Source organism: Mugil cephalus, chromosome 23, assembly GCF_022458985.1.
Source record: "Mugil cephalus isolate CIBA_MC_2020 chromosome 23, CIBA_Mcephalus_1.1, whole genome shotgun sequence".
NCBI lineage: Eukaryota > Metazoa > Chordata > Actinopteri > Mugiliformes > Mugilidae > Mugil > Mugil cephalus.
In genome coordinates this window covers 15,728,307-15,751,195 of record NC_061792.1, presented here as the reverse complement: position 1 = coordinate 15,751,195, position 22,889 = coordinate 15,728,307, and the positions used below count along the sequence as shown (strand labels likewise).

The 22,889-nt window shown below is 45.8% G+C and overlaps 4 protein-coding genes across 9 annotated transcripts; 2 read left to right on the top strand and 2 right to left on the bottom strand.

The window, feature by feature from the left end:
- Positions 1-69: 69 nt before the first annotated feature.
- On the top strand, positions 70-6,345 carry sh3yl1 (SH3 and SYLF domain containing 1). 2 transcript variants are annotated; one of them, XM_047576290.1, is made up of 11 exons: positions 70-248; positions 2,546-2,656; positions 2,753-2,866; positions 2,941-3,005; positions 3,087-3,199; positions 3,888-4,016; positions 4,101-4,245; positions 4,733-4,787; positions 4,905-4,970; positions 5,150-5,180; positions 5,690-6,345. In XM_047576290.1, coding segments are annotated over exons 1-11 (1,032 nt in total). In that variant the 5' UTR covers positions 70-247; the 3' UTR covers positions 5,892-6,345. The 2 variants fall into 2 exon arrangements, with proteins under 2 accessions (XP_047432246.1, XP_047432245.1); XM_047576289.1 differs by having other exon boundaries at positions 72-248; positions 5,150-5,182; positions 5,683-6,345.
- LOC125001237 (solute carrier family 22 member 13) lies at positions 5,974-13,938 on the bottom strand. The gene is made up of 9 exons (XM_047577159.1): positions 13,687-13,938; positions 12,233-12,330; positions 11,880-12,153; positions 9,552-9,716; positions 9,336-9,481; positions 8,343-8,557; positions 7,999-8,107; positions 6,974-7,225; positions 5,974-6,535 (listed from the first exon to the last, which is right to left on the bottom strand). Exons 1-9 carry the CDS (start codon positions 13,909-13,911, stop codon positions 6,472-6,474), a joined length of 1,548 nt encoding a protein of 515 aa, XP_047433115.1. The 5' UTR covers positions 13,912-13,938; the 3' UTR covers positions 5,974-6,471.
- On the top strand, positions 13,896-22,412 carry lipt1 (lipoyltransferase 1). Of its 5 annotated transcripts, XM_047576285.1 has the most exons (5): positions 13,896-14,033; positions 14,115-14,220; positions 20,934-21,414; positions 21,566-21,787; positions 21,878-22,412. In XM_047576285.1, the coding sequence occupies exons 3-5, from the start codon at positions 20,961-20,963 to the stop codon at positions 22,306-22,308; spliced, it is 1,107 nt and encodes a 368-aa protein (XP_047432241.1). In that variant the 5' UTR covers positions 13,896-14,033; positions 14,115-14,220; positions 20,934-20,960; the 3' UTR covers positions 22,309-22,412. The 5 variants fall into 5 exon arrangements, with proteins under 5 accessions (XP_047432241.1, XP_047432239.1, XP_047432240.1 ...); XM_047576283.1 differs by lacking the exons at positions 13,896-14,033; positions 14,115-14,220 and adding an exon at positions 19,500-19,648; XM_047576284.1 differs by lacking the exons at positions 13,896-14,033; positions 14,115-14,220 and adding an exon at positions 19,582-19,702.
- LOC125000685 (uncharacterized protein C1orf115-like) lies at positions 14,925-17,284 on the bottom strand. The gene is made up of 2 exons (XM_047576306.1): positions 16,790-17,284; positions 14,925-15,202 (listed from the first exon to the last, which is right to left on the bottom strand). Exons 1-2 carry the CDS (start codon positions 17,087-17,089, stop codon positions 15,074-15,076), a joined length of 429 nt encoding a protein of 142 aa, XP_047432262.1. The 5' UTR covers positions 17,090-17,284; the 3' UTR covers positions 14,925-15,073.
- Positions 22,413-22,889: the final 477 nt, after the last annotated feature.

The following is a 22,889-nucleotide window of genomic DNA, read 5'->3' as shown; positions in this document are numbered from 1 at the left end:
GCGGGAACGCGCCCAGCTGAGAGTAACACTCTGCTCATGAACGCGTTCAGTGATCGTCTCCAGGTAACCCCGCCCACCTGCCTTCACCTGTCCACGCGCTTCCAGGGAAGAACTCGGAGTCACGCAACTGGAGTTCTCGCGAGAGTCAGGTGAGGAGGAAGTCAGGCGAGGACAGGGCAGAGAGAGCTTCGTGAAACTCAGCTGTCAACAGGTAAACAGAAGAAGAAGAAGAAGGAAAAGTAGGAAAAGTAAGTTGAAACTGTGTTGCTTCCTGTCATCTTGTTCTCCTGATTACACCTGTACAGGTGTACCATTAGCAGCTAGAGGCTAACTCCTGATTACACCTGTACAGGTGATCCATTAGCAGCTAGAGGCTAACTCCTGATTACACCTGTACAGGTGTACCATTAGCAGCTAGAGGCTAACTCCTGATTACACCTGTACAGGTGTTCCATTAGCAGCTAGAGGCTAACTCCTGATTACACCTGTACAGGTGATCCATTAGCAGCTAAAGGCTAACTCCTGATTACACCTGTACAGGTGTTCCATTAGCAGCTAGAGGCTAACTCCTGATTACACCTGTACAGGTGATCCATTAGCAGCTAAAGGCTAACTCCTGATTGCACCTGTACAGGTGTTCCATTAGCAGCTAGAGGCTAACTCCTGATTACACCTGTACAGGTGTTCCATTAGCAGCTATAAGCTAACTCCTTGTTCTATCTGTACAGGTGATCCATCAGAAGCTAGAAGCTAACACCTGTACAGGTGTTCCATTAGCAGCTATAAGCTAACTCCTGATTACACTTGTACAGGTGTTCCATTAGCAGCTAGAAGCTAACTCCTGATTACACCTGTACAGGTGATCCATTAGCAGCTAAAGGCTGACTCCTGATTACACTTGTACAGGTGATCCATTAGCAGCTATAAGCTAACTCCTGATTACACCTGTACAGGTGTTCCATTAGCAGCTAAAGGCTAACTCCTGATTACACTTGTACAGGTGATCCATTAGAAGCTATAAGCTAACTCCTGATTACACCTGTACAGGTGATCCATTAGCAGCTATAAGCTAACTCCTGATTACACCTGTACAGGTGATCCATTAGCAGCTATAAGCTAACTCCTGATTACACCTGTACAGGTGTTCCATTAGAAGCTAGAAGCTAACACCTGATTACACCTGTACAGGTGTTCCATTAGCAGCTAGAGGCTAACTCCTGAATACACCTGTACAGATGTTCCATTACAAGCTAGAAGCTAACTCCTTGTTCTATCTGTACAGGTGTTCCATTAGAAGCTAACTCCTGATTACACCTGTACAGGTGTTCCAATAGAAACTATAAGCTAACTCCTGATTACACCTGTACAGGTGTTCCATTAGCAGCTATAAGCTAACTCCTGATTACACCTGTACAGGTGTTCCTTTAGCAGCTAAAGGCTACCTCCTGATTACACCTGTACAGGTGTTCCATTAGCAGCTAGAAGCTAACTCCTGATTACACCTATACAGGTGTTCCATTAGAAGCTAGAAGCTAACTCCTGATTACACCCGTACAGGTGTTCCATTAGCAGCTACAAGCTAACTCTTGATTACACCCGTACAGATGTTCCATTAGAAGCTAGAAGCTAACTCCTTGTTCTATCTGTACAGGTGTTCCAATAGAAACTAGAAGCTAACTCCTGGTTCTACCTGTGCAGGTGTTCCATTAGCAGCTGCAAGCTAACTCCTGGTTCTACCAGTACAGGTGCTCCATTAGCAGCTAGATGCTAACTCCTGGTTCTACCTGTACAGGTGTTCCGTTAGCAGCTAGAAGCTAACTCCTGGTTCTACATGATAGACAGAAACAATTTAAAGAGCGATAAAAGAGTGGAACACCAGTTCCTGGTTCTTGAGGTTCTCTGGGGTTCTTTGGGGTTCTCTGGGTTCTGGTCTGTGTGTAGCTGGGTTGCGTGTGATGCTGAGGTTGTGTCATGAGTCTGGAATGTGCTGCAGCAGCAGGAGTCACTGGTATGTGGACAGACCGGTTTAAGGTGGACTGTTTCAAGGGTGAGGACTTTAAGGTGGACAGACTGGTTTAAGGTGGACTGTTTCAAGGGTGAGGACTTTAAGGTGGACAGACCAGTTTAAGGTGGACTGTTTTAAGGTGGCTAGACTGGTTTAAGGTGGACAGACTTTTTTAAGGTGGCCAGGCTGTTTTAAGGTGGCCAGACCTTTTTTAAGGTGGACAGACTTTTTTTAGGTGGCCAGACTGTTTTAAGGTGGACAGACCTTTTTTAAGGTGGCCAGACCTTTTTTAAGGTGGACAGACTTTTTTTAGGTGGCCAGACTGTTTTAAGGTGGCCAGACTGTTTTAAGGTGGACAGACTTTTTTTAGGTGGACTGGTTTAAGGTGGACAGACTGTTTTAAGGTGGACAGATTGTTTTAAGGTGGACAGACTTTTTTTAGGTGGACTGGTTTAAGGTGGCCAGACTGTTTTAAGGTGGCCAGACTGTTTTAAGGTGGCCAGACTGTTTTAAGGTGGACCTGATCTGCTTCCCTCTCAGTGAATAACCCCATCCCCTCCAACCTGAAGTCTGAGGCAAAGAAAGCGGCAAAGATCCTGAGAGACTTCACAGAAATTTCCAACCGGACGGGACCGGACAAACTCATCCCCCGTAAGCACCTCCTCCTCCCACTCCTTCATCCTCCTCTTTATTGTTCTTCTCACTATTCATTCTCCTGGTTGTCTCACCTGCCCCCCCCCCTTGTAGCCCATGTGATAGCTAAGGCCGAGGGTCTGGCCATCATCTCGGTGATCAAGGCCGGCTTCATGATCACGGCCAGAGGAGGCAGCGGCATCGTCATCGCCCGACTCGCCGACAGACGTAAGCCTCCTTAAACGTGACATTTTCTCTATGGACCTCTGAACAGGCATTGACATTCTTCTTCGTGGGTTCAGGGTGGTCGGCGCCATCGGCCATCGGTATCGCCGGTCTGGGAGGGGGCTTCGAGATCGGGGTGGAGGTGAGTGAGAACCTTTGATAGAACCTAACCCGTCTGGACTGGTCCTGGACTCACGGTGTTTTAACCCTGGACTGAATGAAGGTGTCGGACCTGGTGATCATCCTGAACCAGCGCCGGGCCATCGAGGCCTTCACCAAGGGGGGGAACCTGACCCTGGGCGGGAACTGCACCGTGGCCGTGGGGCCGCTGGGCCGGTGAGAGCTCGGGTTCTTTAGGGTTCTTATGGGTTCTTTCTTTGGGGTCTTTAGGATCTTTAGTGTTGTTTGGGTTTTTTAGGTTCATTGGGGTTCTTTAGGGTTCTTTGGGGTTCTCTGGGTTCTTTAGGGTTGTTTGGGTTCTTTAAGTTCATTGGGTTCTTTAAGTTCATTGGGTTCTTTAGGATCTTTAGTGTTGTTTGGGTTTTTTAGGTTCATTGAGGTTCTTTAGGGTTCTCTGGGCTCTGTAGGATCTTTGGGTTCTTTGGGATCTTTAGGTTCTTTGTGGTTCTCTGGGTTCTTTAGGTTTTTTTAGGCTGTTTGGGTTCTTGGGGTTCTCTGGGTTCTTTAGGGTACTTTATGGTTCTTAAGATTGTATGGATTCTTTGGGTTCTTTAGGCTCTTTGGCATTCTTTAGGTTTGTTGGGTGTCTGTGTTCTTTATGTTCTTTTGGTTCTCTGGATTCTTAGTTTTTTTTCTGTGTTTTGGTTCTTTAAGCTCTTTGGGTTTTTTTGGGGATCTTTGGGTTCTTTAGGTTTTTTTAGGGGTTCTTTAGGTTCTTTCTTTCTTCTCTACGTGGATTAAGAACACAGACGACCTCTGACCTTCCTCCAGATTAAGCTGGTCCCTGTTAGAACAGGGTTTATGAGCCTGTCATGGTGGGGTTCTCATGTTCCTTGTCTGTCAGGAACGTGGAGGCTGACGTTGCTCTTCGCAGCACCGCCGCCGTCTTCACCTACTGCCGCTCCCGAGGTTTGTTCGCTGGGATCTCTCTGGAGGGCTCGTACCTGATAGAACGCAAGGAAACCAACCGCAAGTACGACCGCTGGCTGCTGTTCACCTCCTCCCGCCTCCTCCCGCCTCCTCCCAGTCCCCTCTAACCGAGCTCCTTCGGTTCCAGGTTCTACTCCCAGGACATCCGAGCGTCGGCCATATTGAACGGTGACGTGGAACCACCAATGGAGTGTTCTGACCTCTACCACATCCTGGACATCTACACGGAGGCGTACACCACCGACTGGACCAGCAAGAACCTGCGCACTAAGGTCTGAACCCCAATGAGCTGGTTCCCTCTACTTTAGTTCCCAGTCTGTTGGTTCCCTCTACATTAGTTCCCTCTACATTAGTTCCTGTACATTAGTTCCTGTACATTAGTTCCCTCTACATTAGTTCCTGTACATTAGTTCCCTGTACATTAGTTCCTGTACATTAGTTCCCAGTCTGATGGTTCCCTCTACATTAGTTCCTGTACATTAGTTCCCAGTCTGTTGGTTCCCTCTACATTAGTTCCCTGTACGTTAGTTCCCAGTCTGTTGGTTCCCTCTACATTAGTTCCCTGTACATTAGTTCCCTGTACATTAGTTCCTGTACATTAGTTCCCAGTCTGCTGGTTCCCTCTACATTAGTTCCCAGTCTGCTGGTTCCCTCTACATTAGTTCCTGTACGTTGGTTCCCAGTCTGAGGGTGGTGTAGGCGTTAGGGGGTCTGATGTAGACCTGGTCTCATTAAATCCGTCTCCATGTGTTTCCACAGTCGTCTTTTGCTCCATCCAGACCTGCTCCACCCCAGAACCGAGGAGCTGATGCTGGTAAACCTCCTCCTCCTCCTCCTCCTCCACCTCCACGGTGGTGTTAATTGGTTAATTAGTTAATTGATGAGTCGGTTAATTGATCCCTGGTCTCTGAGGTGTGATCTGTGTTTGCAGGAACCAGAGCAGGAAGTAAAAACGCCCTCTACCCGAGCGTCTCCGTCTACAAATCTGAAACCTCAGGTGAGTGAGGAGGAGGAGGAGGAGGAGGAGGAGGAGGTACAGGCCCGTTCATGGTGGGAATAAGTCATTTATCTTCCCTGTGATGGAGCAATCATGGCGCCCATGGTTTGAGTCTGATTGAGCCGAGGCTGCAGCTCCCTCTAGTGTCCACAGCCCCTCACTTCTACTCTCTGTTTCAGGCCAGTCCACCTCCAGAGAACCTCCCAGATACGGTACGAAGTTCCTTCATGGTTCCTTCATGGTTCCTTCATGGTTCCTTCATGGTTCCTCTAAAGCTTTTCATTCAGAACACACACAGAGTCAAACAGAAACGAGACTCAGGCCGTTTTTATTCTCACGCTTCATTTTCTGAATGAAACCGGTCCTGTAACAAATGTATTTATTTATTCATCGTTTAGGCGTCTGTCCTTCTTATTAAAATTTTTATTAATATCTTTGTATTAATCCATAAAATAAAGTATTTTTCAGCATTTCTGCTTTATTTTCTATTTTTATAATAATAATAATAATAATAATAATAATAATAAAATCATTATTGGATATATTCATATATAGTTGTATTAAGAATAATAATTATAATGTATTATTGTTTCGTTATATTTCAGCAATAATAAAACATATATATATAAAATTAATTAATTAATTAGTGTTAAGTTTTATTTCTATTATATATAATATAATCATGGTCGTTGTTGTTATTAACATACTGTAGGCGGAGGCGGCGGAGGCGGCGGAGGCAGTGGGCCACTGGTCGTCACGGCGATCCATCCCTTCGTGGGGCAGAATCCCGGAGACCTGAGCTTCTCCCCCGGCAACCGCATCACTGTCATCACCAAGACGGAGTCTCAGTACGACTGGTGGGAGGGGCAGCTGGAGGACGGACAGGTGGGAATCTTTCCTGCCAACTACGTCTCCTACTGAACCCCCCCCCCCACCGACACCACCCAACCTAGTGGTGGGACGGAGGAACTGCAGGACGGTCAAGACAAGAAGTGGGCGGGGCCTCGTGTGATACTTTATTTTTTTACATGAATCTGAATCAATGAAGAAATAATAATAATAATAATTATAATAATGATGAATCTATCCAGGATTGTTACAGAGAAACGTTTAATATTTAATCTTTTCAATCATTTAATCTTAATTCCAGAGATGATGTTAATGATGATGATGATGATGATGATGGTGGTTTGTTTTCTTGTTGTTTCCCGGACGAACAAACATTGACTTTCTTTCTATTTTCCGCTGGGCTCTGTTACGTGTCGCCTCCAGACGGTTGTTTCTGGGGCGCAGGTGGTTTTTATTTCTCACATTTACACCAGAGTTTGTTTTTTTAAAGCAGAGAAATAAAGTGAGATCAGGTAAAAAAAAAACACATGTGAGTGATTCAGAGCTTCATCAAACAGACCAGAAGGACCTGAAGAGGGCGTCGTCCTCCACCAGCGCACACTGACACCCACACTGGACCCACACTGGACCCACACTGCACCGGGGTCAGGGGTCAGGGGTCAGGGGTCAGGGGGGCCTCGTCTTTCTCTGCACAGGGGATGGTTTCTGGAGTCTTCCTGGATGAAGGAATGAATTAATCTATGAAGGAATGAATGAATGAATCTATGCATAAATGAAGGGATGAATGAATCTGAACGAATCAATCTGCATGAAGAAGATATGAACGAATGAATCTATAAATGAATCACTGAATGAATGAATCTGCCTGAATGAATGAGGAATTAATGACGGAATGACTCTATGAATGAATGAATGAATGAGTGAATGAATGAACACATGTTGGTCTCTGTCTCTTTGCTCTAAAGCCAGAAACTAAATCTCTTTGATTTATTTCATTTTCGAACCAACAACAATCTGTTAATAAATGATCAGTCCAGAACTAAACTGATGAAGAATAGAAGGACGAGACCTCCGTCCTCCATGTTTGTAGTTCTCTGCAGGACGACGCTGTAGCAGTTTCATTTAACCTGCAGCTGATTGGTTGCAGTTCTCACCGTGGCCTCCAGAGGGCGCTCATGTCGGGTGGGCGTGGCCTCGGCTGCCTGTCGCAGTCCTCCACCGAATCAGGGAGCGGCACGCCGCTGGTTTCCGGTAGCAACAGACACAGGCCGCAGCCTACGATTGGTCCGCTGCTGTACACCAACATGGCGGCCAATGAGATCGCTCCGTTGGGGCTCGGGGGAACGAGGCTGTTGACCAGGCAGCCAATCCGGAAGGAGAGATTAACCAGAGACACGCAGCGCTGTCTGGAACAGACGAGGTTAGCATCGACGTAGCAGAGTTAGCATCAACGAGATGGAATGAATGAATGAATGAATGAATGAAGATGAATGAATGAATGAATGAATGAAGATGAATGAATGAATGAGTGAATGAAGATGAATGAATGAATGAATGAATGAATGAAGATGAATGAATGAATGAATGAATGAATGAAGATGAATGAAGATGAATGAATGAAGATGAATGAATGAATGAATGAATGAATGAAGATGAATGAATGAAGATGAATGAATGAATGAATGAATGAAGATGAATGAATGAAGATGAATGAATGAATGAATGAATGAAAGAATGAATGAATGAATGAATGAATGAATGAATGAATGAATGAATGAAGTGAAATGAAGATGAATGAATGAAGATGAATGAACAAATGAATGAATGAATGAAGATGAATGAATGAAGATGAATGAATGAAGATGAATGAACAAATGAATGAATGAAGATGAATGAATGAATGAATGAGGATTAAAGAATGAATGAAGATGAATGAATGAAGATGAATGAATGGAGATGAATGAATGAATGAATGAAGATGAATGAATGAAGATGAATGAATGAATGAATGAAGATGAATGAAGATGAATGAATTGAGATGAATGAATGAATGGAGGTGAATGAATGGAGATGAATGAAGATGAATGAAGATGAATGAATGGAGATGAATGAATGAATGAAGATGAATGAATGAATGAATGAATGAATGAATGAATGACGCGGTGTCTGCGTGTCGTACCTGATGACCGTGGGAAACAGCTCGATGCTGTACAGCGTGGAGATAAAAATGGCCGCCAGGATGCACAGCTTCCCCAGCAGAGCCAGAGTCATCACCAGCACCGGCTCAGCTGCATGGAACCAGGCAGCAACCAGTCAGTCAGCAACATCAGTAGCATGTGGTTTTAGCATGCTAATACTAGCTTGATAGCTTGCTATATCAGCCAGGTGTTGTGTTGTTAGCATTGCTTAGCATGTGGTGTTTTCATGAAGTTGTCCTCTGCTACGTTTATCTCAAACACAATAACTAGCCCATCTATTAGCATTAGCATTGCTAACGCTGACAGGCTACTGAGGGACCTGTACCGTTGTATTTGGACAGCAGCAACGACAAGAAGCAGGCGGCGCCGCTCAGGAACAGAGCGAGCATGCTGATTGGCCGGCGCCCCAGTGGGCGGGCCAATGGGACGAGCAGGCAGGGAGCTTCTGATAGGCCGGAGAAGAACTGGGCGGAGTAAACGCCGACGCCGAACGAGCCGATGTTCATACAGATCCCGAAGTAGGTCAACGCTGAGGCGGCGCTGCAGGGACACGGATCAGAGTCTGAGCCAGGGAACAACAGTCAGCAACCAGCCAGCAACCAGTCAGCAACCAGCCAGTCAGCAACCAGTCAGTCAGCAACCAGTCAGCAACCAGCCAGTCAGCCAGTCAGCAACCAACCAGCCAGTCAGCAACCAGCCAGTCAGCAACCAACCAGTCAGCAACCAGTCAGCAACCAGCCAGTCAGCAACCAGCCAGTCAGCCAGCCAGTCAGCAACCAGCCAGTCAGCAACCAGCCAGCAACCAGCCAGTCAGCAACCAACCAGCCAGCCAGCCAGTCAGCCAGTCAGTCAGCAGCCAGCCAGCCAGTCAGCAACCAACCAGTCAGCAACCAACCAGCCAGTCAGCAACCAACCAGCCAGCCAGCCAGTCAGCAACCAGCCAGCCAGTCAGCCAGTCAGTCAGCAGCCAGCCAGCCAGTCAGCAACCAACCAGTCAGCAACCAACCAGCCAGTCAGCAACCAACCAGCCAGCCAGCCAGTCAGCAACCAGCCAGCCAGTCAGCCAGTCAGTCAGCAACCAGCCAGCCAGTCAGCAACCAACCAGTCAGCAACCAACCAGCCAGTCAGCAACCAACCAGCCAGCCAGCAACCAGCCAGTCAGCCAGTCAGCAACCAACCAGTCAGTCAGTCAGTCAGCAACCAGCCAGTCAGCAACCAGGCAGAAACCAGTCAGTCAGCAACCAACCAGTCAGCAACCAACCAGCCAGTCAGGCAGAAACCAGTCAGTCAGAGGTTGGTTGCTGACTGGCGACAGTACCTCAGGTAGCTCATGATGGAGAGTCTCAGCAGGACGGTGGGGTGTCTCAGGAGGACGATGTCACTGGGGGCGTGGCCTCCGGTAACAGGCTCCTCCCTCTGAGCTTCCTGGACCTTGTGCAGGTCGGACCAGGACGAGTCAAAGAGCTGCAACACACACAGGACACGAGTCACCACCAGGTCCTGGACTCACAAGGTCTCAGAGTGGACGAGTTACCAGGTCCAGGCACCGCTCATCAGCTGGGCTGTTGCTACGGTAACGGTCCAGGACGTCCATCCTCCTCCTCAGCATCAGCCAGCGAGGAGACTCCGGGATGGAGCTGGAGACAGAGAGGAGCAGAGCTAAGAGACTGGAGGAGCAGGAGGAGGAGGAGGAGGAGCAGAGTTCAGAGACTGGAGGAGGAGGAGAGTAAAGAGACTGGAGGAGGAGGAGGAGGAGGAGGAGGAGAGTTAAGAGACTGGAGGAGGAGGATGAGGAGGAGGAGGAGCAGAGTTAAGAGACTGGAGGAGGAGCAGGAGGAGGAGGAGGAGGAGAGGAGGAGAGTTAAGAGACTGGAGGAGGAGGAGGAGGAGAGGATGAGGAGGAGAGGAGGAGAGTTAAGAGACTGGAGGAGGAGGAGGAGGAGAGAGAGGAGGAGGAGGAGGAGGAGAGAGGAGGAGGAGGAGGAGAGGAGGAGGAGGGGTAAGGACTGGAGGAGGAGGGCAGTAGAGGAGGAGGTGGAGGAGGAGAGGGAGGAGGAGGAGAGGTTAGGACGAGGAGAGGCAGAGCAAGAGACTGAGAGGGAGGCAGAGGAGGAGGAGGAGGTGAGGAGGGGGCAGGAGAGGCGTACAGGTCAGAGGTGGCAGACAGAGGAGCTGCAGGCCAGGAGAGTGCAGGGTCAGGGGCGTCCAGGCCGACAGGCTACCCACGTACCAGGCTGAACAACGACACAGAGACACAAAGAACACACAGGGACACACACAGGGACACACAGGGACACACACTCTGTTTACTCAGTGTTTATTTTAATTTAATTCATTTTATTTTATTTTATTTTATTTTATTTTATTTTATTTTATTTTATTTATCATATTTATCTGTTTTAATTTGTTTTTATTCTATTTATTTTATTCTCTATATGTTTTTTCTTTTATTTGTTCATTTATTCTATTTTATTTATTTTATTCTATTCTTTAATATTTCTTGTGCTGTGTGTTTCTACTTTGTTACAACACATTTCACTGTGAATGTGAATCAAACCTTGAATAAAACCTGGTGTTTTCTAATTGACTTCCTGCGCAGCTGGACGGGGCTCAGAGGTCAGAGGTCAGACGGGGCTCAGGGGTCAGAGGTCGGGGAGCTGCTGGAGGCCGTCCCACCTCATTAGTGCTCAGCCTGGTCAGAACCACTTTAGCTGGACCCCGTGGTGTTAATGGACTCATGTGATCCGGTCCCACTGTGGCCTAGTGTCAGGACTCTTTTATCTGAGTGTCCCTGTAGATACAGTAAATACATGCCACAGTCTACAGCGCCCCCCACAGGAACCAGCTGATAATACATATAATACATATAGAGATTATTATTAGTGTTAATTATCCTTCACTACGTCCTTATCTGGTCTTTAATGGACTTGAATGTCCCGGTAGAGACACATGGACTCTTTCTCACAAGCTAATGTCATGGCTGATCTGATCTGACCTGGTGTTGTGTGGTGTTGTGCGGTGTGATACGATGCGGTGTGTTTTTTTGTGGTGTTGTGTGTTTTTTTGTTGTGTAGTGCGGTGTGGTGTGGTGTTGTGCGGTGTGGTGTTGTGCGGTGTGATATGATGCAGTGTTGTGCGGTGTGGTTTGTTGTGGTGTAGTGCGGTGTGGTGTTGTGCTGTGTTGTGTGGAGTTGTGCGGTATAGTGCGGTGTTGTGCGGTGTGATATGATGCAGTGTTGTGCGGTGTGGTGTTGTGTGGTGTTGTGTGGTGTTGTGTGGTGTTGTGCGATGTGGTGTTGTGCGGTGTGATATGATGCAGTGTTGTGCGGTGTGATATGATGCAGTGTTGTGCGGTGTTGTGCGGTGTAGTGCGCTGTTGTGTGTTGTTGTGCGGTGTGATTTGGTGTTGTTCGGTGTGGTGTTGTGTGGTGTTGTGCGGTGTTGTGCGGTGCGCTGTTGTGTGGTGTTGTGTGGTGTTGTGTGGTGTTGTGCTGTGTTGTGTGGAGTTGTGTTGTGTGGTGTTGTGTGGTGTTGTGCGGTGTGATATGATGCAGTGTTGTGCGGTGTTGTGTGGTGTTGTGTGTTGTTGTGTGGTGTGGTTTGGTGTTGTTCGGTGTGGTGTTGTGTGGTGTTGTGCGGTGTTGTGCGGTGTGGTGTTGTGTGGTGTTGTGCAGTGTTGTGCAGTGTGATAGGATGCGGTGTTGTGCGGTGTGATAGGATGCGGTGTTGTGCGGTATAATGCGGTGTTGTGCGGAGTTGTGCGGTGTAGTGCGCTGTTGTGCGGTGTTGTGCGGTATAATGCGGAGTTGTGCGGTGTTGTGCGGTGTTGTGCGGAGTTGTGCGGTGTTGTGCGGAGTTGTGCGGTGTTGTGCGGTGTAGTGCGCTGTTGTGCGGTGTTGTGCGGTATAATGCGGTGTTGTGCGGTGAGATGTTGTGCGGTGTTGTGTTGTGTGGATGACGCTGAGGCTGAGGATCTCTCACCCAGGCTGAAGGCGCAGATGTTGATGCAGCAGCAGCAAACACCGGTCAGGCAGCGAACGGCGAGGAAGACGAAGAGCTGAGGAAGGACGGCGGGCGCAAGGCCACATGCAGCGTGGAGGAAAACGCTGGCCAGCAGCACCGGACGCTTCCCAAACCTGCACAGAGAAACCGTTCACTTTCCCTCTCTGACCCCAGACACAGCTCTGTCTCAGCCACCACGTGCTCACATCTCACCTGTCGGATATGGCTCCTCCCACCAGAGATCCCAGCAGCAGGCCGACCATGTACAGAGTCTGACCATAGGGCAACCAGCCTGTCCACGCACACACTGACTAACACACACACACACACACACACACGCTTTACAGTCATGTTTTCGAGGAACACGAGGCCTGGACTCATTAAGTGGCTTCATGCTGAAACCTTTAATTAACTCAGATTCCTTCAGCTCTAATCTCACGACAGGATCCATTAAATATTAAATAAAAGCTGCACGGAGGAACTAAAGCAGACGTGTCGCAGAATTAAAAACTGGATTATCTCCTGATTTATGCATCTTATCTGGAAAATGTTGATGTGTTGTTTTAACCTTTGAGAAGAAGCCTTACCAGCCTCAGGTTGTACATTAACCCCATGGTTATGTTTTAATGAGTCTGGACTATGAAGTGTTTTTGACTCCAGTAACACGTTAAGGTACAGTTAAGGCTCCAGTCTGGCTTTAATTAGACGTCCGGATCTTCCAATTATTACTGCTGCAGCCTGATTTATCCTCAGATCTGAATCTGATCAGCTGATTATTTTCTCACTGAAATCATTAAATATGTATTTATAGATACATATATTTATACTCTTAAGAAACACTCTTAACAACCACAAGTAAAAAATAAAAATAAAAAAAAAAAAATTAAACGAAATAAAAGTAATGTCTAGTAAAATAAAATAGGAAGTTTGGAGTTTTGTAGAAACAATAATAATTAGCAATTTAACATGTACATTTTAAATTAAACTGTCTAATCACCTGTAAAGTGGGTTTATAGTGTATTAAACATTCATGTTCCCAGCGAAACAATAACATGTAGTTGTAGCATGCTAATATAATAAAACATTAGCCTGTAGTTTTAACATGCTAATAAAATAAAAATAAAAACATTAGCCTGTAGTTTTAACATGCTAATAAAATAAAAACAAAAACATTAGCCTGTAGTTTTAACATGCTAATAAAATAAAAACAAAAACATTAGCCTGTAGTTTTAACATGCTAATAAAATAAAAATAAAAACATTAGCCTGTAGTTTTAACATGCTAATAAAATAAAAATAAAAACATTAGCCTGTAGCCTTACTATCTATCTATCTGTTGTTTTTTTCATGAAGTTGTTCTATGCTAATTTAACGTTTGTTTAGCCTAATAGCATAGACTTACCTACATGTATATATCTGTACGGCTCTTTTTTATGTTTTTATATGTGCACTACTTAAACTTTATTATCATATTATAAATGACTATAAAAGATTCTTGATTGATTAAAAAGTCGAAAAACAAGAAAAAACAAACATAACTTTTAGCCAGGACACTGATAATTTATATTTATTATATAAATAACTTTAGTAATTATACTAGTCGGCTGATGATTTCATTTAAAACAAAAACAAAAAACTTTAACGTAAAGAAACGTCATCTTCACTCACGTCACGCTGGAGGCCCTTCGTCCTCCAATCAGCGTCGCCCTCCGACGCTTCCCCGCGCCCTGATTGGTTGTGCTCGGCGTACGGCGGCAAAGTGCCGGTGCCGTTGTCATGGCGACAGGCTTCGGCGGCCACGGCGGCCGTAAAGATGTCGAGGAAGAAGAGGAAGGGATTGAAGAAGAAGACGAGAGACAGGCGCCAGTAGACGGAGAGCTGCAGCGGGGACATGGCTGCGTCCCCTCGGCTGTCCTGCCCCCTCCCGCCCCGACACGCTCACAAGGAAGAAAGTAAAGTTGGAAAAAAATGGCGGCGTTGTCAGGACCTGTCCATGTTCCACGCTGGTTGTTCAGGTATGTGCTCCACAGCTGTTGCTGTCATTGAGTTGTCTCAGAGTTGTTGACCTGTTGACCCGCCTCCTTTCCCCGCATAAGGCCCCGGAGGAGTGGGCTATTTCCAGGCCGGCGATACGGCGACACCCGGTGGTCACACCGAGGAAGACATCCGCCATCTTTGAACTTTGAACTTCCTGACCGTCCGGTAAGGAATCAAATGGAAGGATAGAAGGATGGAGGGAAGGATAGAAGGATGGAGGGAAGGAAAGAAGGATGGAGGGAAGGATAGAAGGATGGAGGGAAGGATGTAAGGAAGGATACAAGGATGTAGGGAAGGATAGAAGGATGGAGGGAAGGATAGAAGGATGTAGGGAAGGATGTAAGGAAGGATAGAAGGATGGAGGGAAGGATAGAAGGAGGTAGGGAAGGATAGAAGCGAAGGATAGAAGAATGTAGGGAAGGATAGAAGGATGTAGGAAAGGATGTAAGGAAGGATAGAAGGAGGTACGGAAGGAAAGAAGGATGTAAGGAAGGATAGAAGGAAGGATAGAAGGAGGTAGGGAAGGATAGAAGTGAAGGATAGAAGGATGGAGGGAAGGATAGAAGGAAGTTAGGAAGAATGGAAGGATGTAGGGAAGGATGGAAGGATGTAGGGAAGGACAGAAGGAGGTAGGGAATAAGGACAGAAGGAGGTAGGGAAGGACAGAAGGAAGTAGGGAATAAGGACAGAAGGAGGTAGGGAAGGACAGAAGGAAGTAGGGAATAAGGACAGAAGGAGGTAGGGAAGGATAGAAGGAGGTAGGGAATAAGGACAGAAGGAGGTAGGGAATAAGGACAGAAGGGGTAGGAAAGGATAGAAGGAGGTAGGAAAGGACAGAAGGATGTAGGGAATAAAACACCAAATGCCAGTTTTTCATTTCGTTTAAGTTAAATTTATTTGCAAAGATCCGACGTAAAAGTAAAAGTTTCAGCTTTAAAAACACAAAATAAAAGTGGAGAAAATAGAAACTAAAAGAGAAACAGACACATGTTCTACGGCTCCGCGCTCAGACGTCCCATCATGCTTTGCTGCTGCTGTGGCTGACGACCGTGGACATGGCGGACAGCGGCGTGGAGTAGGCGGACGCCATGTTCTGGAGGCCGGTCAGGAGGCAGCGCCAGCTGAACCGCAGCGCCTTCCCCACGTTCTGCACCAACGAAGAAGAACAGACGCGGTTAGAGTCTGAAGAACTGCTCAAAGGCACCAAACCAGACCCACAACCAGACCCACAACCAGACCCACAGGAACCAAACCAGACCCACATCTAAGCTAATGCTAGGTCACAGAGCTAATGCTAGGTCACAGAGCTAATGCTAGGTCACAGAGCAAACGTTAGCTCACAGAGCTAATGCTAGGTCACAGAGCTAATGCTAAGTCACAGAGCAAACGTTAGCTCACAGAGCTAATGCTAGCTCACTAAGCTAATGCTAGCTTCCAGAGCTAATGCTAGGTCACAGAGCTAATGCTAGCTCCCAGAGCTAATGCTAGGTCACAGAGCTAATGCTAGGTCACAGAGCAAACGTTAGCTCACAGAGCTAATGCTAGCTCACTAAGCTAATGCTAGCTTCCAGAGCTAATGCTAGCGGCTGTTATTGTTACTGTTTATGTAACTGATCGGTACCAGCTGATCCTTTTTAACATGAATACAGATGTAGATACAGATGTAGCTGCTAATTATCCAGAAAGATTTCATTTCCCTCCTTCTTGTTATGTGTCACACGGGATAAACAAACTCAACGTGTTTTCTTCTAGTTTATTTATCATCATATCCTGTTTATTTACATCAGCTCAGTTTTATTTAGTCTCATCAACAACAGACAAAAGTCTCAACACTTTACACAATAACGTCTAAATCTACATGTTATTATATTATTAAATTATTCATTGCTTGATTTTTATTATGGTTTTAAATCTTTATTCTTCTGGTTTTTATTGTGTAATTTAATTTATTTTATTATAAACAATATTTTTGTGTTTGTTTTTTACTGTATAAACTAATTTAAAACTATTTTAGTATTTTCTTCATTTAAAAATATTTTCTTAGTCCAGTGTTTATGTTTTATATTTAATTCAGTTCCTGCATTAGTTTAGATACGTTTTATTGTATTTTTTATTGTTGTACCTGCAGCCGGTAGTAAAAACAGTAATAAATACCTTCACACACGTATTTATATATATATAAATACCTTCACACACACACACACATTTATATATAAATATAAATACCTTTACACACACACACACACATTTATATATAAATATAAATACCTTTACACACACACACACACACACACACACACACATATTTATATATAAATACCTTCACACACGTATTTATATATATATATATATATATAAATACCTTTACACACACACACATATATATTAATATACATGTATATATATAAATATATATAAATATATAAATACCTTCACACACTACTTACAAATATATATATAATATATAAAATACCTACACACACACACAACATTGTATATATATAATATACTTACAATATTAAAATACTACATATATATATATATAATATAATAATAATTTATATAAATACCTTCACACACACACACATTTATATATAAATATATATTTATATAAATACCTTCACACACACACACATGAAGTTCCAGTGTTTTTGTGTTTCTCTTAGTTCTTCCTGTATTTATCGATGAGTCAGATCCGTACGTGTCCAGGTCAAAGGTCGTCTGATCTTCTTACCTTCCTGCACTTCTTACAGCGCTTCCTCCTCTTCTTCTTCTTCTCCTCCTTCCTCCTCCTCCTCTCCGCCGCCTCCTCGTCCCCGTCCTCCTCGATCAGAGGCTCGTATTTATCCGGCAGGACGCTGAAATAAACTTCTCTGGAGGTTTTCTGATGTTTCCTCTCTGAGAAGGAAGGTGCCTCCTTCTCCTTCACCTCCTTCTCCTCCTTCTCCTTCTCCTTCTCCTTCTCCTTCACCTGCTCCTTCACCTCCTGCTCCTGCTCCTGCTCCTGCTCCTGCTCCTGCTCCTGCTCTCCCATCCTTTGCTCGGTCCCGTTTGGCTGCGTCCGTCTTGTTTTCGGACAGAAGGACCTTTGGAGCGAGGAGGAGTCGGACTTTATGAGCAGCCTGGAGCTCAGACTGATCAGGATTAAAGAAGAATGTGACGTTCTGCTGTTTGTTCAGAATAAACAGTGGAACCTCAGAGTCAATAACACGGAGAACACGAAACACGCTGGAGGCGTCTCACTCTATTTACTGGCTCCAACACCAGACTCCATGTGTTAGCATGGAGGCTAGGACTGTTAGCATGGGGGCTAGGACTGTTAGCATGGAGGCTAGGAGGAACTACTGCTAGCATGGAGGCTAGGACTGTTAGCAGGGAGGCTAGGAGGAACTAGCATGGAGGCTAGGACTGTTAGCATGGAGGCTAGGAGGAACTACTGTTAGCATGGAGGCTAGGAGGAACTACTGTTAGCATGGAGGCTAGGACTGTTAGCATGGAGGCTAGGAGAAACTAGCATGGAGGCTAGGACTGTTAGCATGGAGGCTAGGAGAAACTAGCATGGAGGCTAGGAGGAACTACTGTTAGCATGGAGGCTAGGACTGTTAGCATGGAGGCTAGGAGGAACTACTGTTAGCATGGAGGCTAGGACTGTTAGCAAGGAGGCTAGGAGAAACTAGCATGGAGGCTAGGAGAAACTAGCATGGAGGCTAGGACTGTTAGCATGGAGGCTAGGAGAAACTAGCATGGAGGCTAGGAGGAACTACTGTTAGCATGGAGGCTAGGACTGTTAGCATGGAGGCTAGGAGGAACTACTGTTAGCATGGAGGCTAGGAATGTTAGCATGGAGGCTAGGAGGAACTACTGTTAGCATGGAGGCTAGGACTGTTAGCATGGAGGCTAGGACTGTTAGCATGGAGGCTAGGACGGTTAGCTTAGAGGCTAGGACTGTTAGCATGGAGGCTAGGAGGAACTACTGTTAGCATGGAGGCTAGGACGGTTAGCTTAGAGGCTAGGACTGTTAGCATGGAGGCTAGGACTGTTAGCATGGAGGCTAGGAGGAACTACTGTTAGCATGGAGGCTAGGACTGTTAGCAGGGAGGCTAGGAGAAGCTACTGTTAGCATGGAGGCTAGGACTGTTAGCTGAGAGCCTAGGAGAAGCTACTGTTAGCTTAGAGGCTAGGAGAAGCTACTGTAGGAATGGAGGCTAGGAGAAGTTACTGTTAGCATGGATGCTAGGAGAAGCTACTGTTAGATGGGAGGCTAGGAGAAGCTACTGTTAGCATGGAGGCTAGGAGGAACTACTGTTAGGTAAGAGGCTAGGTGAAGCTACTGTTAGCTGGGAGGCTTGGAGGAGCTACTGTTAGCTGGGAGGCTAATAGGAGCTATTGTTAGCATGGAGGGTAGGAGACGCTACTGTTAGCTGGGAGGCTAGGAGGAGCTACTGTTAGCTAAGAGGCTAGGAGACGCTACTGTTAGCATGGAGGCTAGGAGAAGCTCCTGTTAGCTGGGAGGCTAGAAGGAGCTACTGTTAGCTAAGAGGCTAGAATAAGCTACTGTTAGCATGGAGGCTAGGAGAAGCTACTGTTAGCTGAGAGGCTAGGAGGAGCTACTGTTAGCATGGAGGGTAGGAGACGCTACTGTTAGCATGGAGGCTAGGAGAAGCTACTGTTAGCTGGGAGGCTAGGAGAAGCTACTGTTAGCTGGGAGGCTAGGAGGAGCTAATGTTAGCTGAGTTTGCTGATCTGGACCTGTGTGAGTTCTGGGTTTAATGCTAATGTAGCCGCGTGCAGAGACAAAACCTCGCTAGCTTGTTTTTACAATAAGTGAAGTCGAGGCCTGAGGCAAAACTCAGAGAAAGACTCTGAGGATTAAAGCAGAAACACAATATCCTGAAGTCTGGAGCTCAAATAACATAAAACCAACAACAGCGTTCAGCAAGATGTGAGTTTATTCAGGGACTATAATCACAAATACACACTCCAGAGGCTACGACTCACAACAACCACCTGATCTGTACAAAATAAATATATAAAAAGAATGAAAGCAGGACCTGGACTAGATTCCTTTATTAACAGTGGATGGACTGTGTGTATGAGAAACGACGAGACGAAAAGATATTTATATCATTTCATCTTTTTGTTCTAATTGACTTTAGTTTTATTCCTCACAGGTTTTCATTTAGGAAAATTATATTGTTTTTGGTTATGTAAAAAACAAAACAAAGAGTAAAATAAATAAAAGTGAATAAGTCTAAAAGTGAGTCTGAGACGCTAGGAAAAGCTACAGTTAGCTTCAAAGTCATCGTGTCTATCTTGTATTATTGACAATAAATTGAATCTATTTTCTCTCGTTATTAAGTTTTTCTTCATATTTTAAAAAATCATTGAGGTGAACAGATCAATAATAGACCAATAACTAAAGAAGAGAGGAATGTGGAGGCGGAACCTTTGTCAGGCAGGAAGCAGCGTAGCACGGACTGTTTCAGGTGGCGGACGGTTCGTATTTTCAGAATAAAGGCGCGTGTTTTAAGTGTATTCGCGTTGCTGGTATGAAGCTGGTGGAGTTCGAACACATGGAAACGAGATGTTTCAGGTTTGGAGTTTGTTTTTAATCTGTGAAAAAATAGAATAACGCTCCGGTTCGTAAGTACGTTTTTATTGTGAAGGTCCAGGTCCACCTCCTCTCCACCTCCTCCACCTCCTCCACCTCCTCCCCAGCTCTGTTCTGCTCCTACTGCGGTAAAACTAGCCTCCACCTGCTTTTGCGGTTCGTCCTTATTCGAAGTGTTACGGTAAACGTGCATTAAAAACAGCCCTTCAACATAAAAGCGTCCGTCATTAGTGCTGTCAATCAGTACGTGGTGTGGGATTAAAATCCCACAATTAAATTATTAAATATTATTAAATATTAAATTAAATATTAAATATTATAATATGTTAAATATTAAAATATAATATAAAGATTAAAATATAAAATATAAATAAAAACTTCACCCTAATAGTACAAACCGCAGGTTGTCACGCGGGAATCTCAGAATAAAGATTTAATTGACCTGATGTAATAAATAGTTGGTAGTAAATTATTATTAGTCCTTATTAGTCGTTGTTAATATTTTTTTCATTGGATTTAAATTGACAGCGTTCATGAATGACGCTTTTATTTGTGAAGTAGGTGTTACCGTAACGCTGAGAGTAAGGGCGAAGCGCAGCGTGGATGCTAACTCTTAGCGCGGTCCGCTCCGTCACATCAGCCGCTGCCTCCGCTTCCTCCCCGGCTTCAGATCCGGACTCACGCCGCTTCTCTGCGTCTCTTTGTCGAGTAATAAATGAACGTTTTCTTTTAGTTTCCACAGACGAGCCGGAGCCGGGCTAATGCTAAGGCTAAGGCTAATGCTAATGCTACAGTTGCAGTGTGTTTCCGGTGTTTTCTGTTTATGGTTCATGTGATAGTGTGAGGTCACCTTCATTAAGTTACTCTCACATCAGCAGCGATTATTTAATGTGTTTTTATTTAAAGAAAAACTGTTCATACTTTTTCTCTTCTATACTTTAGTATTTAGTTATGGAACAAAAACTCAGTTTAAAGTAAAAAAATAAAAAACAGATTCATTTTTAAATCTGATAACACAGTTTTATTTATTTATTTTGAATTCCTGTGGTAAACAGAGGAACACGAGGCTTTATTTATTCTAATGTGTGATATGTTGAGCTGTGACTGTAACACAACAATAACATGGAAATGACAACAACTCCAGACTTTTTCCATTTGTTTAGAGCAACGACATATTTAATAAAATCTCCTGTAAATAAATAAACAGGGAAATAATACTAATAAATGTGATAAATGTAAAGTGTGTTTTTGTTGAACTCTTGTGTAGATGTTGTTGACGTGAGGAGGAGACACGATGTTGTCTCAGTTCAGGAGGACGTTGTGTGTTCTGGGAGGCGGTTCTGGTCCGGGGCTGGTCCTCCAGTCTCGGTCCACGGACGTCTTCCAGAACCTGGCTCTGGAGGACTGGGTGGACGCCAACGTGGACCTGCAGCGCCGCGGCGTCCTGCTGCTGTGGAGGAACCAGGCGGCCGTGGTCATCGGGCGCCACCAGAACCCGTGGAGCGAGTGCGACCTGCCGGCCATGAGGAGGGCGGGGATCCCCGTGGCCCGCAGGCGCAGCGGCGGCGGCACCGTGTTCCACGACCCCGGGAACCTCAACATCACCTTCTTCGCCTCCAAGAAGGCGTACGACCGGCGCCGCAACCTGAAGGTCGTCACCGAGGCGCTGAGGCGGGTCCGGCCGGGACTGGACGTCCAGGCCACCGACAGGTTCGACATCGTACTGAACGGACACTACAAGATCTCAGGTAGAGTCCAGAGGCCCCGACCAATCAGATCAGACCTTCCTGACCGACTGTTCACATCGTCAGTGGTTACGTTGTTGTTGTTGTTGTTGTTGTTGTTGTTGTTGTTGTTGCTGTTGTTGACGTCCCCGTCGTCCCCGGCGTGTCCTCGCAGGGACGGCCTCCAGACTCAGCAGGACGTCCTCCTACCATCACTGCACCCTGCTCCACTCGGCCGACCGCTCCGCCCTCTCTGCCGTGCTCCGCCCCTCCTGCCCCGGTATCCGCAGCAACGCCACTCCCAGCGTGCCCTCGCCCGTCACCAACCTGATAGACCACGCCCCCACGCTGACGTGGGAGGAGCTACTGGAGGCCGTGGCGCAGCAGTACGGCTCAGGTAGCCTCTCGTCCCTGGTGTTGTTATTGTTTACGTCTCCTCGTCTCTCTCTGAGCCTCCTCCCCTCTCTGTTTCCATGGCGACCCTCAGAGTTCGGCTGTAGCTCCGCCCTGACCCCCGTCGACCCGTCCGATGAGTCCGCGTTTCCTGGTCTGGGCCGGATGGAGGCGGAGCTTCGAGGCTGGGACTGGACGTTCGGGAAGACGCCAAAGTTCACGGTACAGACTCCTCTGGAGCTGGGGGCGGACCCGGGGACGGAGGCCACGCCCCCAGGCTGCGCCCACATACGAATGGAGGTGGAGGGCGGACGGATCTCCAGCTGCCACCTGGACGTCCCGGGGGAGTGGCTTCCTGAGGGGCTGAGCGGCGAGCTCTGTGGCGCCCTGGTCGGAGGGAGGTTCTGTCGGCTTCAGGCCGCCGCCGCTGTCTCCGCCCTCCTGCTGAGGGGGCGGGCCCAGAACGGCGAGCTGCACGGACGACTGCGCCGCCTGTGTGACGCCATCCTGGCTGTGATTGGCTGAGTCGTGGGACCGCCCCCTGTAGGCGGTTAACTACACAGCAGAAGAAGAGACGATGGAACCATGAACCGTTAATAATAAAAATAATAAAGACTGATGAGTTCAAACATGGTGGACAAAGACTTTATTCATCCACAAAACAGGTCAAGATATTTGAGACAATTATTTAAAATAAATACATACAATAAAATAATTAAAATAAACAAAAGAAAAGTGTGTCAAGATAATTAGTAGTTAGATAGTTTAGAAAAAATAAAAAAATAAAATAAAAATAAGTGAAGATAAAAACATAAAAAATAATTGAATTAAAATAAAACAAAACAAAATAGAAAATTAAAATAAATCAATAACACTCATGTAATTATTTATTATTTGTGTGTGAACCATGAGGCTTATCTCGGAAGAACAACGGTTTCTATGGCAACGCCTCAGAATAACTGACATCTGGGGAGAAAAAACGGCCGTAAAACCAATTTAATTAAATAAAATAACTTAAAAATAGGTGAAGACGGTTAAAACAATAAGTTTAAATCACGTAAATGTCATGTATAAATGTTCTGTATAACTGGGTATATATTTATGCT

What these genes read in the sequence shown, in the direction of transcription:
- sh3yl1 (XM_047576289.1), top strand. An exon ending in CGCCCGACTCGCCGACAGAC is followed by an intron (nt 2,867 to 2,940) that starts GTAAGCCTCCTT and finishes TCGTGGGTTCAG; the next exon opens with GGTGGTCGGCGCCATCGGCC. An exon ending in CTACAAATCTGAAACCTCAG is followed by an intron (nt 4,971 to 5,149) that starts GTGAGTGAGGAG and finishes TCTCTGTTTCAG; the next exon opens with GCCAGTCCACCTCCAGAGAA.
- LOC125001237 (XM_047577159.1), bottom strand. Translation starts at nt 13,911, where the DNA reads ATGTCCCCGCTGCAGCTCTCCGTCTACTGGCGCCTGTCTCTCGTCTTC. An exon ending in GGAGGAGCCATATCCGACAG is followed by an intron (nt 12,154 to 12,232) that starts GTGAGATGTGAG and finishes TTCTCTGTGCAG; the next exon opens with GTTTGGGAAGCGTCCGGTGC. An exon ending in GCTGCTGTCCAAATACAACG is followed by an intron (nt 8,108 to 8,342) that starts GTACAGGTCCCT and finishes GGTTCCATGCAG; the next exon opens with CTGAGCCGGTGCTGGTGATG.
- LOC125000685 (XM_047576306.1), bottom strand. Translation starts at nt 17,089, where the DNA reads ATGGGAGAGCAGGAGCAGGAGCAGGAGCAGGAGCAGGAGCAGGAGCAG. An exon ending in GCTGTAAGAAGTGCAGGAAG is followed by an intron (nt 15,203 to 16,789) that starts GTAAGAAGATCA and finishes TCGTTGGTGCAG; the next exon opens with AACGTGGGGAAGGCGCTGCG.
- lipt1 (XM_047576285.1), top strand. Translation starts at nt 20,961, where the DNA reads ATGTTGTCTCAGTTCAGGAGGACGTTGTGTGTTCTGGGAGGCGGTTCT. An exon ending in CGGACACTACAAGATCTCAG is followed by an intron (nt 21,415 to 21,565) that starts GTAGAGTCCAGA and finishes GTGTCCTCGCAG; the next exon opens with GGACGGCCTCCAGACTCAGC. An exon ending in GGCGCAGCAGTACGGCTCAG is followed by an intron (nt 21,788 to 21,877) that starts GTAGCCTCTCGT and finishes GGCGACCCTCAG; the next exon opens with AGTTCGGCTGTAGCTCCGCC.